This window comes from Aulonocara sp. 'chitande type north' Nkhata Bay, linkage group LG6 (genome assembly GCF_057382095.1).
Source record: "Aulonocara sp. 'chitande type north' Nkhata Bay isolate Kocher_YH1m ecotype deep benthic linkage group LG6, A_spYH_male_GT1.1, whole genome shotgun sequence".
Taxonomy (NCBI): Eukaryota; Metazoa; Chordata; class Actinopteri; order Cichliformes; family Cichlidae; genus Aulonocara; species Aulonocara sp. 'chitande type north' Nkhata Bay.
This window is the reverse complement of record NC_141349.1, coordinates 9,206,204-9,221,482: the sequence shown is the minus strand read 5'-3', so window position 1 is coordinate 9,221,482 and position 15,279 is coordinate 9,206,204. Positions and strand designations below refer to the sequence as shown.

Below are 15,279 nucleotides of genomic sequence, written 5' to 3'. Positions count from 1 at the left end.
ACAGTACTGGTAAGCTCATTTCAAACTGTATACTCAGTTTAATCTAGAGTAATGCATTATATTCTGTAAAATCACATTCATAGTCTGCGTCCTGTGAGGAACACATATCTTTTTTAAGCTGTTAATGATCTCAGAAAAGCAAGCCTACATCTTGATTTTCAAAAGAAGCATATTAAAAAATATTCAAAGCAAAAAAATCAAGTGAGTTTAAAGGTGTGAGCACTGTGTGACATATTTATCTATCAATGTGTACAGAGGATTAGAAATATTAATGAAAAGCGTGTTGGCTGTTTAAAGTTACTAGTATTTTCTTGCTAATCTGAAAGTGATAGCTGAGCCTGCACATGTTCAACTTGTCTGTTTTGATATGTCGACGTTTATTTCATGTCTCTTTTCTATCTTCAAGTTTATCCTTGCTATGGTGCTAAAGGAGTTATTTAAAATGTTTTTCTTGGCCAAGGCGATCAGTAAGGAAAAACATCTATTTGCTGATGCTAGCAACCATGAAATTAACCCTGATAAGTGGGACAGAAATGAACATTAGCTCTAATCACTCATGCCTACACACACACACAGGTAAAATCATGTCATCATAGCCCTTAGGTCTTGCTAATCATTATTAATGACTATTTACATTCTTTACTGCCTAATTAAAACACATGCCTCGCACTGTGCTTTTGACATGGGCACATGAGTGTTTGTACGTATGTTTTCCTGTGTGTGTGTGTGTGTGTGAGTTCGTGAGCATGTCTTTTATATCTCCATCATCACATGAATGCTTCGCTCTCAGCTCACCGACGTTCCACCTGGTCTGTTTCATCCCTGTGGTATTGAAGGCCAGCTCATTTGATCCAGTTTACAACCAACAACAACAGCCAAGCAATTTGAAGCTTTGAAGCCTGCCGTTACTTTCTTTTAACCACCTCCAATTTTAATCAGACTTGTATAGATGGGATATGAAAAGGGAGCTTTTTGAAACTGAAAAACAAATGCTACTCAGATTTCCATTATGATAAGGTGAAATGAAACTCCTCAGTTTGGTGTCTCTCTTGCTCCAGTGAACATCAGTGCGCCTGGATATTTATTCTTTCTAGGTAATTTTTTCCCATCTCCACTTTCAGTCAATCTTCTCCTTTCAAATTCTGCTCTTATTTTCTTCATCTTTCTTTCAGAGGGGCAGCAGTGACTCCCGCAGTTCGGAAGAGTTGCCCAGACAGGCGGGTTACAGAGGGCTTCGTCCCTCCAGCTCAGGAAGCGAGGAGGGTGTTCAGGGGCTGTTTGAAGTGGGCATCCATCATCAGTGCAATCCTGCCTCACCGGAGCAGAAAAGCCCTGCACATGACAAAGGTACTGGCATAAACAAGATGACAGCGCAAGATCAAGGAAGCTGCATGTAGCTCGTAGTGTCCTTCAAAGTGACTACATGTGTGATATACTCAGTGGTAAAATCTACTGGCTTCATGATTTCCAAATTATTTAAAGTACACTGTACTGTATGTGTAGTTACAACTCATCACTTGTCAAATATTTGCCTTTATTTTCTGTATTTTTATCATTTTTTTCTGTATGTAAACTGTGGATTCGTTTTAAAAGTTTCAGGGGTTTTATAAAATAACAAGAAGCAGCAACGCTGAGCTGCCTGTGAAGAGCTGCAGGCAACAAGATGCTCATCTCTAACTTTTCATTCCACCTGCTCCGTGCTATCGACCGCAAATTTGCTCATGCTGTTTACGCCGTGAAACAAGACTGCAGTCCTTCATGGCGCGTTACAAAATTATTGACTGCTTCTTTAAAAATGTTCAACTTTGTGCAGCAGTGCTGTAAATAGATAAAGCAGTTACTCTGTAATTCTGACTGAGTAGCTGCACAACGGGAAGCACTGGGAATTCAGGGAGGTGCGCTTTTACATCACAGCAGTTTTTCAAAAAATATTTGTTCTTTTACACGTAAAGTGATAAACACCTTGAGAGAGAGAAAGTGAGTGGTAATGCATCTCTACCACCAAAAAAGATCAAAGTTGCAAAAAAAACCTTTCTGTTAATTTCTGTTAATAGTTTTCATTTATTAAATAAGAGACTGCCAAGCATAGTCTAAAAAATAATCGTTCTGTAAATCCTACCTTTGTAGATTGTTTTTCATCCAAATGGTTCAATGTAATCTTTCATACACACAAAACACAAAGCAAAAAATAAAGAGTAAAATCAACGGACATATGAGCTTCCTTTATCACACTTATCTGTGCTCTTTCTGACCCTCATTGGTATCAACCACTATGATTTCATTAAGACATGACTTTGGCATTGATGTTAACATTTATAGAAAAGTAAGACTTTTTTACTCGACATCTCTCACATCCTGCATAGTTGATCGACTTCCACTGCAGTTAAAGAAGTGATCGATGAAGCCAGACATAAGGCAGACAGATATGCTAATGAATGACAAGTTAAGGTGCAATTCAACATTGAACACCCCCTGTAACATAACTGCCATCACCAGAACAGACATACTAACTCAGAGGGTCCATTCCATTAATTATTAACCCTCTTACTTACTTATTTAAAATATTTATTCCTAAATGCTCAGATTGGGAGATGAAATGTTTTCACTCCACCTTTAATTTTTCCAAATATGTCTGTGATGTTTGGATGCTCAAGGTCTAATTTGAAATAGAATCCCGTTACAACTTTAATTTCAAGACGATATATCCCTGTGAGAAACTCTCATCTATCTTGAAAATGTAAAAATTGTGTTTGCAGAACAGACAAAAAGCAACTTTATCTATATACTTTATCTATATATATATATATATATATATATATACATATATATATATATATTGCTTCCTGATAACTTTTAACTTTGAACAGTTCATTGTACTAACTGTATTAATGTCTTTTTGTTCATTTTTCTTATAATATGGTGCAATAACATTTTTAATTAAGTAAGAAAAGAGGTGCCCTGAATGAGGTGTTCAGAATTTAATTTCCGAACAAAGATTACCATCAGATACTTAACCCCACATGGTGGTGTTAGCAGAATGTACAATGAGGTGTGACATTCTGTCGTTTGGCTCGTTACCCTGAAGCTGAAATAATAGTTTCTTCTTCATTTAGATTAAGGACACGTTGAGCCATCAGATCACTAACTTGTAAAATGGTTGTGAAGATAAAATATAAAGTTTTGTCCATGTTAAGGTGGGAAAATTGAGCTATATTTAAATATATGTGATAATATATTTTAATTCTTTATACATCACTTTCTATGTTGACAATAGAAGAATAGTCTTTTGTAAGTTATAAGATTAGAGCTTTGACCAATTAATCACAAGTTTAACCTTGAAGACTTTGGTGGATGAAGCCAAGTTTTAATGGAATATTAACATGACCCTGCTCTACACGTCCACAATATTTGATCAGAGTTCATTTAAAACTTCGAGCATGACAAAATGATGCACACACATACAAAAGCTACCAAAAACATAACCTCCTTGGCTCAAGGTAGAAATCTTTTTGGGGGGTCTTGCAGCGTAGCCAGTGAGTATCCAGGCCAAGACTTCCATTGGTCAGTGTTCACAAATGTCGATGTTCCAAACAAAAGCTTAGAAAAAACTAAACTGCAGGAAATGTCTGATGGTTTTGAGGTTGGACTTCAGTAAAAGGATTCTTTTGCTCTCCACTGTGATTTTTTGCATGCAGCCAAAACCTGCTACAGCATGATGACTCATTATAGTAACAAAAGTTTCCTTCATTGCGTAAAAATTCTGCAATTGATGCGTCAACATTTGTTTATAGAGATTGTTTGCAATGTGGTGGAAACATAGATAAGACGGTCTAAACATTCATTGAATATTTTGTCACTTTTCTGTGAGGAAATAGTGATTGACTGGAACAAATCCTGACACTGCTGAGTAAGTGTGGGGAATCACTTTGGCTGACATCCTTATGAAGGAGACAAGGACAGGAAATCATACAGAAAAAGACTAAATCTATCCAGAGACAGAGAACAATTCCCGAGTATTCACAACTGCCTCTGTGGTGGTTACCACTCCTGTCTCTACAATAAAAGATGCAGAGAGAGAGGCAGACTTACAAAGTGATAGCAATATGAGTGTCAATGCCACAGCTGGATTAAACTGCAGCCTTCCCTTTACAGATGATGATGGAGGAAGCTGCAGTGGAGGTGCTCGTGAAACTTCACCAGTCTTGCATCTACCGGCAGATTTCTTCCACCCAGCTGCTGCAGCTCATCCAAACAGTCCTGGAAACAGCGTAAGCCCAGGAGACAGACGGCCTTCCAGGTCGGCCTCCCCAGCCTCCTGGGCGTCCCTCCGCTCACCCAGAGCCAACAGCAGGCCGTTGGGCTCCCAGGTATTACGAGCAGATGAATGGATTCGTTTGTGTCTGTATGGCTGGCTGAACAGACGACATCAGCATTGCTGTGCAAAACATCAGTGACACGATAGAACGCAGTATAAACGTGTCCTTTATGTCAATGCTCGGCGATGTCATGCAGAGGTTGTTGAGAGGCAGACGTGTTTGTGAGACTGAATGAGAACATCTGGGAACCGAAAACTGTAACACACATCACACCAGGGATGTCAAACTCATTTTACGTCATGGGCCACATACGTAGAGTCCACACTGATCTTACCTGGGCCCCTTTCTGTCAGGGGAAAGATGTTTAACTACATGTTTCATAAAGTTTTTGTTAATTCACATAATTTTTTTTAAACTTCTCTGTTATTTAGCTGTTTATCTACGACTGAATTCCTTGAATTTAGCATGAATACATGACCCAATATGGCTCTTTATGAAGAGGTAGACAGCTTGTCAGTAGGCCAGATTGAAGTCTTTGCTAGGCTGACACCCCTGCCTTATATCATATAGTGACACTAGATGTTGGCCCTAGATATTGATTTGATGACATTGTTACAGCTGTGGGTGTAATAAACACTTGGAATCACTTTAGTTCATTAGAAATCAACACTTGAGTAGGAGTGGCACAGTTAGATGTGACACAGCAGCCTCTTCTGCGATCTATCAGTCAGAATCTAATTACTGCGCGCCAAATCGTGAATATACACGTATCACCACCCTCCACTGAAGTCCTACTGCAGTGTGGGACTCCAGAGAGTTTATTTAGTCATAATTAAAGCCAGCCTCTCTTCCATACTGAATCTAACACCTCCCCTATGCTGGCTCCTACGTGAAACAAACTCGAATGGGGGAGAAAAATAAAGCCCTTATTTTAGTTCTTGTTCCTTTTGTAACCATGGAGACAGATTTCTCTTTTCACCTCTACCTGTTTGGTTTGTTTAGCTCGTGCCTGAGTGGCTCTGTGATCCTCCGCTGCTACAGTAATGCTTTGCGGCGCTCAGCTAATTAGCCCGGCCAGCCCCGAGCCTGATACCGACTCGGCACTCGCTGTTGTGCTTGGCTCGCGCTTCTCACATTCTCCCGTGTCGCTTTTCTGTTTTCCTTTTTCTCCTCTCCTGGGTGATCCTCTCTATCCCTCTTTGCTTTGCGTTCGCTCCCTGCCACTATGTTTCTGCTTTTTCGTAATCTCTTATTTTAGTACTGGCAGGATTAGAAATAATGACTAAATCCCTCCTGCATACAGACATATTGGATTAAACAAACGCTTCCCCCAAACTCAGGGCGGGGTCCTTCAAGCAGGGGGAATTACAAGCGAGGTGGTTTCACGGTTTCATATTATTAGGACTTCTCTGAAATTGGTTAACCGAGAATGAGTTCAAACCAATGTGTTGTTGTCCCGGGGCAGATCCTTCCTTTCCTGTTGCACAACTGTCCTTAGGTACTGGTCACAGTAACATCAGCCAATAAGAGCTGGTTTTCTTTTCTTTATTGGTGTTTTACTTCAATGTTATCTAGGTAACAATAGCTCCAGGAAATTCAGAATTTTTGGGATCTGAACTTGTATCTTGACATGAAGCGATGATGAGCTGGTCCTGATGTTTTCACACGGATTACATGTGTCCGATGTGTAAAGGCATTAAGCTGTAACTGTAAATTCGTCTGTGTTTTTGTTATTTTTTTTTCTTTTTGGTTTTTATCTAAATTCTTATCCTCTCTTCCAGCACCCGTCCCACAGTGACTCCTCTTTGGCCACAGCCAGTTCAGAGGGCAGCCTGCAGGCAGCACTGGAAGAAGGGCTGAGCTTCAGCGTCTCCTCACCTCGATATCTGGATCTCCCCACACCCCACCTCTGCCCTGTCCCCAGCCACCCCTCGCAACGCCAGACACCGACTACAGGAGACCAGGGCTGCTCTTTACTAAAGAGACACAGTACTCCTTTGACCCTCCAAGCCACCCGGAGGCACCAGAGGAGCCAGAGCAGCAGCAGAGGCGGCAGCACCAGCCCCGGTTGCCCCCAGCAGGACTCCGTGGACCCGTCAGATGAGGATGTTGGCACGGGGACAAACCGGGATGACTGCCGTCAAACCTTCAGCAGCGAGCACCTGTCAGAAACACTGAACAGTCTCTCCCTTACGTCACTGTTTACCCCGGACTCTTTGGCACCCCCGCTGGTGAAGAAATGCAACAGCACAGGGTCTCTGGACCTAACGAATCTGTCTGCCCGGAGTAAAGATGGCCACCACTTTCATGGCATACACGTCCATGGTTTCTTATCCAACCCCTTGACAGAGGGAATGGCAAGAGGTGAAGAGCAAGACATCACAGGCCTCAGCATGAAAAGCAGGCGTCAGACCGCAGACACATGCTCCAGGAAAAACAGATGAAACACTTGTTGCCTCTCTGTAGTGGAACTCTTTAACCATTTGCATTTCTGGACCTTGAACAGAACAGGGAGAGATTTTTAATACACGTCCTGTGAACCGGAATCTGAAATTCTCTCTTGTCTTTATTAAATCATTCGTTCTCTCTCTCTCTCTGTTTAGGATCAGTCATTTCTCAAAAGATTCCAGTCGCTTCTGAGTTTTAGCATCATTTCTCTTACACAGGATATACGATTGCTCTTTGCTAGGTCTATACAATAATGTCAAGGAGCTCAGCTTTTGTGTTAACAGGACTGAGCCTTTGAGATGTGGCAGATCCTGGGTTTTATATTATAGCCATCTTGAGAGAATATTCAGAAAGCCATTACAGAGACAGCCCTGAAAATTGCAGTGATTTGTGAACATTACAAAGGCGGTGTTTTCTAGACGAAACTGTTAAGAAGTTCAATCCTCTCTAAGGACCGGGTTCACTTTACTCAATGCGGCCTGAACCATTGTCCAAAAGCCCTGTTGTCAAAATTGGACGGATGGCAAACTCGGAAGCTTCTTTTGAGGAAGAACTGAACTTTGTACAGTTTTCTTTTCGTGTTTTTTTGTAATGTCCATGGCTAATAGTAGCATCAACCTTTTTTTTCTTTGGAAGATTTGGCGGGTGATGGAAAAGTTGTCTTTTGTTTTGTTTTTTCCAACTTCAACATTTTGAAGTTGCGTGAATGTACCTGCTTCTGTCTCCATTTGTGAGAAAGAGGGAGACCAAGACAAGCAATGAGCCTGGCCAGTCTGAACAGTGACAGATGGCCTCTTTGAAAAGAAGAAGACTGTGAATGCTGCTGAGAATGCGTGTGGGTAATTCATGGAAGCATTGGCCACTTTCAGAGTGGACTCTGTATTTTTTGCTTTCTGCACACCCATGAAAGGGCTAAAATGTATTTAAGTGTAGACCTGGGCCAAATACAATTGACAAATAATCTTTTGCTACTATACCTAACACCACGTTTGACAATGGCACATCCATTCCTTAATCAGACCTCTCTGATGCTAGTAATGTAAAGACTGGAAGTTGGATGCTAAGTTAAATGTCTTTAAGACTTCCAAGCACCAGCTTCCTGCTGACCACTGAATCAGAGCCTATAGAAGTATACTGAGTCATACCAAAACAAAAGAAGATTTCCAAAAATTGAAGTTAATCTGATTGGTTATCTGATAAACTTTCAGGATGATAACTAAGTCCCAAAAGCCCCGTCTGTCTATACAAGTCAGTGTCCCCAACAACACACAGTTCCTGTTCTGGCCAGCAACCATATTAATGTTTTATATCCACATGATGCTCGTCTGCACAGTGAAAGTGTATGCCACATCCAGCCGATTGACCTCCTACAGCTGGTACTCGTTTGCACTGCTGCTGCTCCTGGTTTGGACGCACAAACAACTGAAACATTGTGGAAAAACATGGTCAAGTAATATTAATGCGATGTTCCAGATGTACACCACACTCAAGTAAACTGGTCGGGACTCCAGTGAACCTCATCAGTCATACTGCACTGTGTCCTGGGTGTGTGTATAAACGTTGGTAGTAAGTGTAGTGAGTGTGAACGTAGCAAAAAAAAGAAAACTTTGAACTTTTGGCTGGCATAGGCTTGTTAAGGTGTACTTTGAACAAAGTGTCTATCTTTGGATAGGCTCTGCTTTTGTACCCGCAGCCTTAGCCCGCTGACACGCAGCCACCTCTTCAGTTCTATTATTGTCACGAGTACAGGCCCTTGTTTGAGTGCCCTGTGGCAGGGCTAATCACTAGGTTGGTAACACGTCAATAGACCGTCCCTCGTTTGAGTCACCCAGAAGCACTCCTGTTTCAGTCTGAAACAAAAGAGCACCTATTGTCTTATACGTGCGTGCTGTTCTCTGGGCCGGGTGTTGGCATTTGAAGCAAACCAGACGAGATTTAACGCAGTCTTTAAATCCTTCCGCCTGTTTTAAATGTACCTGAGTCTCTCAGTAGTGGAGCAGGCTGCCTGGCATGTGCATGGGAAACCCAAGGGATGGTTTCTTCTTAAAGAGTGGGTGTACAGATTAGCGGGAATTCAGCAAATGGAAATCACTGTTTTGTTTGCTGCTTTAAACCCAAATGTTTATTTGACTCAGGTCTGCTTGAGTGTAGCAAGACAGTAGAAAAAAAATATATACTATGACAAGCAATGTGGTCCACGTGGATGTAGTTTGAGCACATGTTTGTAATTTTATCAAATTGTGATGATCATCATAGAATAAATCCCGAGCAGGTAGACCTCAGGTGGACCTATATGCACCTCATGCATTGCATCAGCACATATAGCACACACACACATCCTGAAGCACATACACACACACGCATATCACACAAAGATGTCAGCGTCGAAACACTGCAGGATGCTTCTGTGGCTGTTTGAGAAGAGGCAGAAGAAACCTCGGTGTTTAATCTCTTTCTCTACTTTGTCTTCATTCCCCTTCTTACTCCCATCCAATCCTATTATCTCCTTTCCACAAGAAGCCAGAGTACTAAATGACTATTGACTACCCACCTCTAATCGAGATATGCAATATGCTACAGTAGATGTACAGTTAGATGTATGGGATTCATAGAGGTAGGCAATATGGTGAGAGAAGATTATATTTATGAATTCATGTATTCGAATAAAATGTCACCAAGATTCAAAGGTCACTGAAAGGATGATGTATTCATGTATTCCAGAGTGTGTGTTCTCTCTTTTTTCCCTCCATCTCCTCGACACGGTTTTCTTTTTCCCAAATGCATGTAGGTTATTTTTGTTTTCCAAAATGTCATTCTAGTGTCATATAAAAGTGAGATAGCTTTTCAACAACCTCCGACTCCTGAAGTTGTCCTTTCGAAATGAGGTTTGAGTGAATTCTCTTTCTCTTTCTTCAAGGTTAGGGTTAGGGGGTCAGCGATTAATGCGAGCCTTTTTCACGCGTCACTCTTTAGTTCGTCAGTCTGGGACTGTGCTCATAAGGATGATAATATCTGGAGAATGATCTAGCACGAGGTTTAACTGCATTTGTTTGTTTTGATTAACTTTATTTTGAACAACAAAACCTGATATTTGCATGTATTATAAGTCATGCAGTACTAATACCACAAATAACCCGCTGTAAATGCTCTGCATGCACAACCTATCTAAAAGATTTAGAAAGTCTTTTTGTTTTTTATCCCCAACTTTCCCATTGAACCTTGTGTGTTTGCATTCATCTCTGTTTATTTCTCTTTTGATTTTTACAATTTATGAAGCATTTCTGCTTCAGCGTGTGAGGGGGACTGTCGTTGAAAGCGTGTCACGGGGTCAACTGTTTGGTCTTTGTTGTTCAGCGTCATCGTGCCTTGTTCTCACACCTGTGGGTTGGTCAACTCACAATAGAAATTGTCATGTTTCTTTTGGCAACTTCGGGGACCTCCAAAAGCCAGCCGAGTTCCGTGGAATATGTGCTCAAAATCCGGAGCGCGCCACGGCTTCCAGCGGAGCTCCTCCTCCAGCTGGGCGAGGGCTGCCTCCCGGCGCTCATATAGCTGAGAGCGGTTTGCTGGGTCCATGTAATGGTCGTAGTCTTCTGTCATGTTTCGGCTGTGTGGCAGGCAGGAGAGGACCCAAACGCAAACTCACGGGGACAGAACTTGAACTCAAAAGCACAGCTTTAATTGCTGGAAAAATAGAACACAGGTAATACAAAACTAAACTGGGAAAGCTAATCATAAAGTATACCAGGAGACACGGGGAGAATCACACACAGCATGAGGGAGACTACGACACTGACAAAGAGAAACACAGGGCTTAAATACACAGAGGGATAACAAGGGAATGAGACACAGAAGGAGGGCACAGCTGGGAGTAATCAGGCTGGACGAGACAAGGGAAGCAAAACTAGAAACACTCACATGAGACATGGACCTTCAAAGTAAAACAGGAAACACACTGACTGAACTCTAAACATGCAAACTTAACAGCAACTGAGAAGACAGACTATAGGGACCAGAAACATGGTACAAAGAGGTCACAGTAGACACAACATTGAACACAGGGAAGCCATATTACAAAGCCAAAGAACTAAACCTATGATAACCATAACTGAAATCTAGGGAAACAAGAAACAGTACAACAAAGGACTCAAAACATGCTCCAAAATATAAAAAACACGAGATTTCTTCAAAATAAAACAGGAAACATGAGAGGCAGACATGACAACATAAGACAACAGACATGAAACACATGAAGGGCAAGGGAGACTTCACAGGGGTTGAAAACACAAGTGGGAGCTAATAAGCAAATGAACATAGGAAACCTAATAAGCTTAAACATACACTATGAACATCAAAATGAACTAAAACTCAAAACACTGGGTCATAAGACCCAGGATCGTGACAGAAATGGGCGCTTCAGAGAGCTGACACGCTTACCTAATCCAGTTTAATAAATGTCTGTTTATTGAGTCTTTCATTTATGTGCAATACTGTGCAAAACTTTTGAGCCACCCCTCAAATTTTTTTTTCCCTTTTCATTTACAGTATATAAAGCCAAACCAGAGTCAGTATAATTCTAAAGTCAGTGTTGCCTAATATCTCTTTAGAAAGCTTTCTTGTAATTCCTTTAAGTAGTCTTCAGGAATAGCTCTACATTATCCTTGAAAGACATTCAAAGCTCTTCTTTGGAGCTTTGAAGCGTTTGTTCCGTTCCAGTCAAGATGATCTCACGCTGCTTCGATCATTTTAAGGTCCAGGCTCTGGGGAGACCCGTCCAGGTATGCTTTTACTCCATTGGAAGTGTTTTTGGGTTCATTGTCAAAGCACATTGTCCTGTGCTAATCACACACGGCTGCCTAAAATCCTGCCCCGAACCATGACCGTAACATCCACGAGGTTGGCAGAACTCGAGGTTTCCCAGTAGAACATTGCCCAAAGCATCACAACGCCTCCAACAGCCTGCCTTTTTCCCAGAGTGCATCCTGGTGTCCCCCAGCTAAGCAAAAGACATGGAACCAGAAGGGTGCCTGGTCTGTCTTCGTTGCTCTGCAGTCCATTGTTGGTGCTTTAGGTGGCAAACAGCATCACCATGGGTACCCTGACTTGTCTGCATTTGCAGCATCTTAAGAAACAAACTGTGATGCTTTCTGTAATCTGTCAGATCCACATTCACATTTTGGGCAGTTTGAGCTCCATTAGCTCGTCTATTGGATCAGACCACATGGGTCAGCCTTCGCTCCCCACCTGCACCAGTGAGCCTTGGCCGTTCATGACCCTTTTGCTGGTTTACCATTGTTCCTCTCTTGAATGACTTTTGATACACACTGGCCATCAAAGACCAGGAACACCCCAGTTTAGAGATGACCCAGTTGTCCAGGCATCACAGTTTGACATTTGTCAAATTCACTAAAATCGTTACGCTTGCCCATTTTTCTGCTTCAAGCTCATCCAACTTTGAGGACAAAATGTTCAGTTGCTTCCTAACATATCCCACCCAGTAACAGGTGCCATGATGAAGAGATAATCAGTAATGCTATCACTTCACTTCTGATCCTGATTTTTTTTTTTTTTAATTTATGTATTTTTTGCATATAGGTCGTGCCAGATCTTTTCTGTTCTGTTTTATTTTGAGGCTGTCTTGCATGCACAGCATGTTTATATCAATTTTCACTGACATTCAAGTCAGAGGACTGACTGCCGCTCTAAAAGCTTTCACTTTCTGGTCTGACTGAAGCATTTGCATTTAGATTTTGCTTATATTTGGCAGACTCTCACTAAATCCCCTCAGATGTAAAAAATAAAAAATCCCTAAATCTGTGCACGTCACATGTAGCGCTTGCATACACGCAAAGTGGAATATTTCTACCAGCATCATGTGGACACAGCACTTAGGTATGATGCCCCATGTAACATTGTACCACCTCTCCAATCACTGGGGATCGATTACATGGTTATGGTTACATCACATGGTTATGTTCTTCATCTGCTTGTCACATGTCACAATTACTTTTTTCCACTTATTTAATTATAAAAATGTATAAATATTTAAAGAAGCCCACATTTATACAGCCTCTTTGCTCCAGCGGGTTACATTTCATACTTTTGACTGCAAACAGCTGTAAAACGTATTCTCTGTATCCCCCTTATGTAACTCCCCATCCCTCCATCCATCCTCAGTTCCATTCAAATCAACATTAAGCACCTCCACTCTTTTCTCTGATGCCTCTCTCCCTTTCATCCTTATTTTCCTCTCAGATCTCGCTCAGGCCCAGGTCATTACAGCACAGAGCTGCCAACTCTGAAATAAATGTCATTAGTGAAATATATTTGACACAGCTTTCCTATCACATAAACCCCAGTGGAAATTAATGCTAACTCTATTTCCTGCTCATTTCTTGGTGGTGGGAGAACAAAGCAGCCAAACTTTTCTCATATACCAACAAACGTGGAGTTGAGCTAAACTAAGATGCACAACAATGTCTCTTTGGTCAGAAGAATAATGCACTTACATTTGTGGGCATGGCTGGATTACAGCACCAAGGTGATTTGGAGCAAAAGTGTGATATGGTCCTCAGAGCATATCACACTGTATGTTTCCTGTTTCCTACAGGTACAAAGAAAAGAAAAAAGAAAAGAGGAGAAAGAAAGAGGGAAAGACAAACAGCGGGGAAGAGGAACAGTGATAAAGGGCAAAAAAACCAACAAAACAAACAGACAAAAAATACAAATATCAATCACCTGGATCACCTGTTGAGAAAAAAAAGAGAAAACAAACAAAAAAAGACCAATATAATAAACAACATCATCGCGAGGACCTATGTGAATATATCAGTAAATGCTAAATATTAAACGTTATTGTGCAGCACGTAGGATCAACAGCGCACAGTGTGCCTTGAGGTAGGAGCCAAAAAGGGTGTAGTTTGTGTGTGTGAGCACCCGTGTGTACACCTGTGAGCATGAACGCGCTTGTATTTAAAAGGTTCCTACATGTAATGATCTGTTAGAGGGTGTGGGGGGCACAACCCCGTCCTCCAGTCCATGAAGCAGGTATGGAGGAGATCAAGATTCCAGACATCCAGAGGCCCTCAGAACACAAGAGACCAAGGAAGACCAACGGAGGGGCAGCCGCGCCACTATCCCAGAAAGAGCTGAGGAGAGCCCCAGATGAGGGGTCACTCAGCAGCCGCGGAGCAGAAGCCAGGGGGGGTTGCAGTGACGTGCCCGTGAGCTCCGCCGGCAGCCAGCTGTGCCAGAGTGACCGAGCCGCAGGTCGAGGGCACCCCACCCCCCGAAGGGGCCGAGCGAGCCCCAGGCTCCGACAAGCAGCCACCAAGAGTGAGCCGGTGCGTACAACATCCAACCCGGCTTAAAAAGTATTTTTACTGTACACAACGATGGGTGAAATGTTGTTAACCCTTTTAATTAGTATTGAAGGGTTAATCTGCTCTGAGGGACAAGTTTTATTCACATGAACAATGGGCCAAAAACTGTGCAAATGAACAGAAAATCTGAGTACATCATGGAGGAAGCATTGGAAATTTTTTAGCAGCTTTAATTTGAATGAATGAAAAGCTGGCTGGCTGCTTGTTGTGTCCCAATTTCAAGATTATTACCCCTCTTAGGTCTTAAATGGTGATAGGTGCTAACCCTAACTCTACCCTGCCCCTACATTTTGAAGGACAAACAGATTCTTTTTCTTTTCGTGTCAGCTAGAATAATGATGTTCTTGGTTTCCTGATTTCCAATACATAATTTCATAAAAGCAAAAAATTACATGCCATCATTTAAAGTTAAGATTTTATGTGAATTACAGTTTTTCTTTTTTGTCTTGCAGATGTCCATCCATCCATTTTCTTCCCTCTACACGGGGCCGGGTCGCGGGGGCAGCAGCCCAAGCAGAGAAGCCCAGACCTCCCTCTCCCCAGCCACTTCCTCCAGCTTATCCAGGGGAATACCAAGGCGTTCCCAGGCCAGCCGAGAGATATAATGTCTCCAGCGTGTCCTGGGTCTGCCTCGGGCCTCCTCCTGGTGGGACATGGCTGGAAAACCTCACCCTTGCAGACGTTTACAATTTAAAGCGTGAAAGATGAAATGTTAGAGAAGCATACAGTATATGGACAAAAGCACTGAACCACCTACACATTACACACGCAGGACTACTCTTCTGCAGGATTTCTGCCCACTCATCCAGAAGAGCACATCCAACACTGCTGTTGGATTTGTGGGCCGGGCTCACAATCTCTGTTTCAGTTCATCCCAAAGGTGTCCAATGGGGCTGAAGTTTCTCCTTCAGGCTCTCGGTGGGCCAATCAAGTTCTTTCCAACAAAGAACTTGAAAAAAGCAAAAAACCTTTTGGTAAGCTTAAGCAGAAGTGGGGCTAAAACATGAAAATATCACATCTCAGTGATGGAAAAATTCACAAAAGCATCACAAAAATGTTTGTCCATACTGTAGCCATGAGGAGCTCTGGTCAGTTCGGCTATAATCATTACACTTATAAGAAATCCCAGCAGA

At 42.1% G+C, this 15,279-nt stretch overlaps 2 protein-coding genes across 3 annotated transcripts in view; both read left to right on the top strand.

Moving 5' to 3' along the window:
- Positions 1–9,596, top strand: part of LOC147327215 (voltage-dependent T-type calcium channel subunit alpha-1I-like) — a 179,534-nt gene extending 169,938 nt beyond the window's left edge. For both annotated transcript variants that reach the window (XM_086294862.1, XM_086294861.1), the window contains exons 34-36: positions 1,173–1,347; positions 4,153–4,367; positions 6,098–9,596. In XM_086294862.1, the coding sequence (XP_086150988.1) occupies positions 1,173–1,347; positions 4,153–4,367; positions 6,098–6,760 (1,053 nt within the window). In that variant the 3' untranslated portion in view covers positions 6,761–9,596. The remainder of the gene's footprint in view (positions 1–1,172; positions 1,348–4,152; positions 4,368–6,097) is intronic.
- Positions 9,597–13,564: 3,968 nt separating this feature from the next.
- Positions 13,565–14,985, top strand: LOC147327214 (uncharacterized). Its single transcript, XM_086297482.1, has 2 exons — positions 13,565–14,107; positions 14,599–14,985. Exons 1-2 carry the CDS (start codon positions 13,814–13,816, stop codon positions 14,749–14,751), a joined length of 447 nt encoding a protein of 148 aa, XP_086153608.1. The 5' UTR covers positions 13,565–13,813; the 3' UTR covers positions 14,752–14,985.
- The last annotated feature ends 294 nt before the right edge of the window (positions 14,986–15,279 follow it).

Excerpts from the sequence above, each read along its gene's own strand:
- LOC147327214 (XM_086297482.1), top strand. The coding sequence starts at position 13,814 with ATGGAGGAGATCAAGATTCCAGACATCCAGAGGCCCTCAGAACACAAG. Across the intron at positions 14,108-14,598 it reads CAGCCACCAAGAGTGAGCCG|ATGTCCATCCATCCATTTTC; the intron begins GTGCGTACAACA and ends TTTGTCTTGCAG.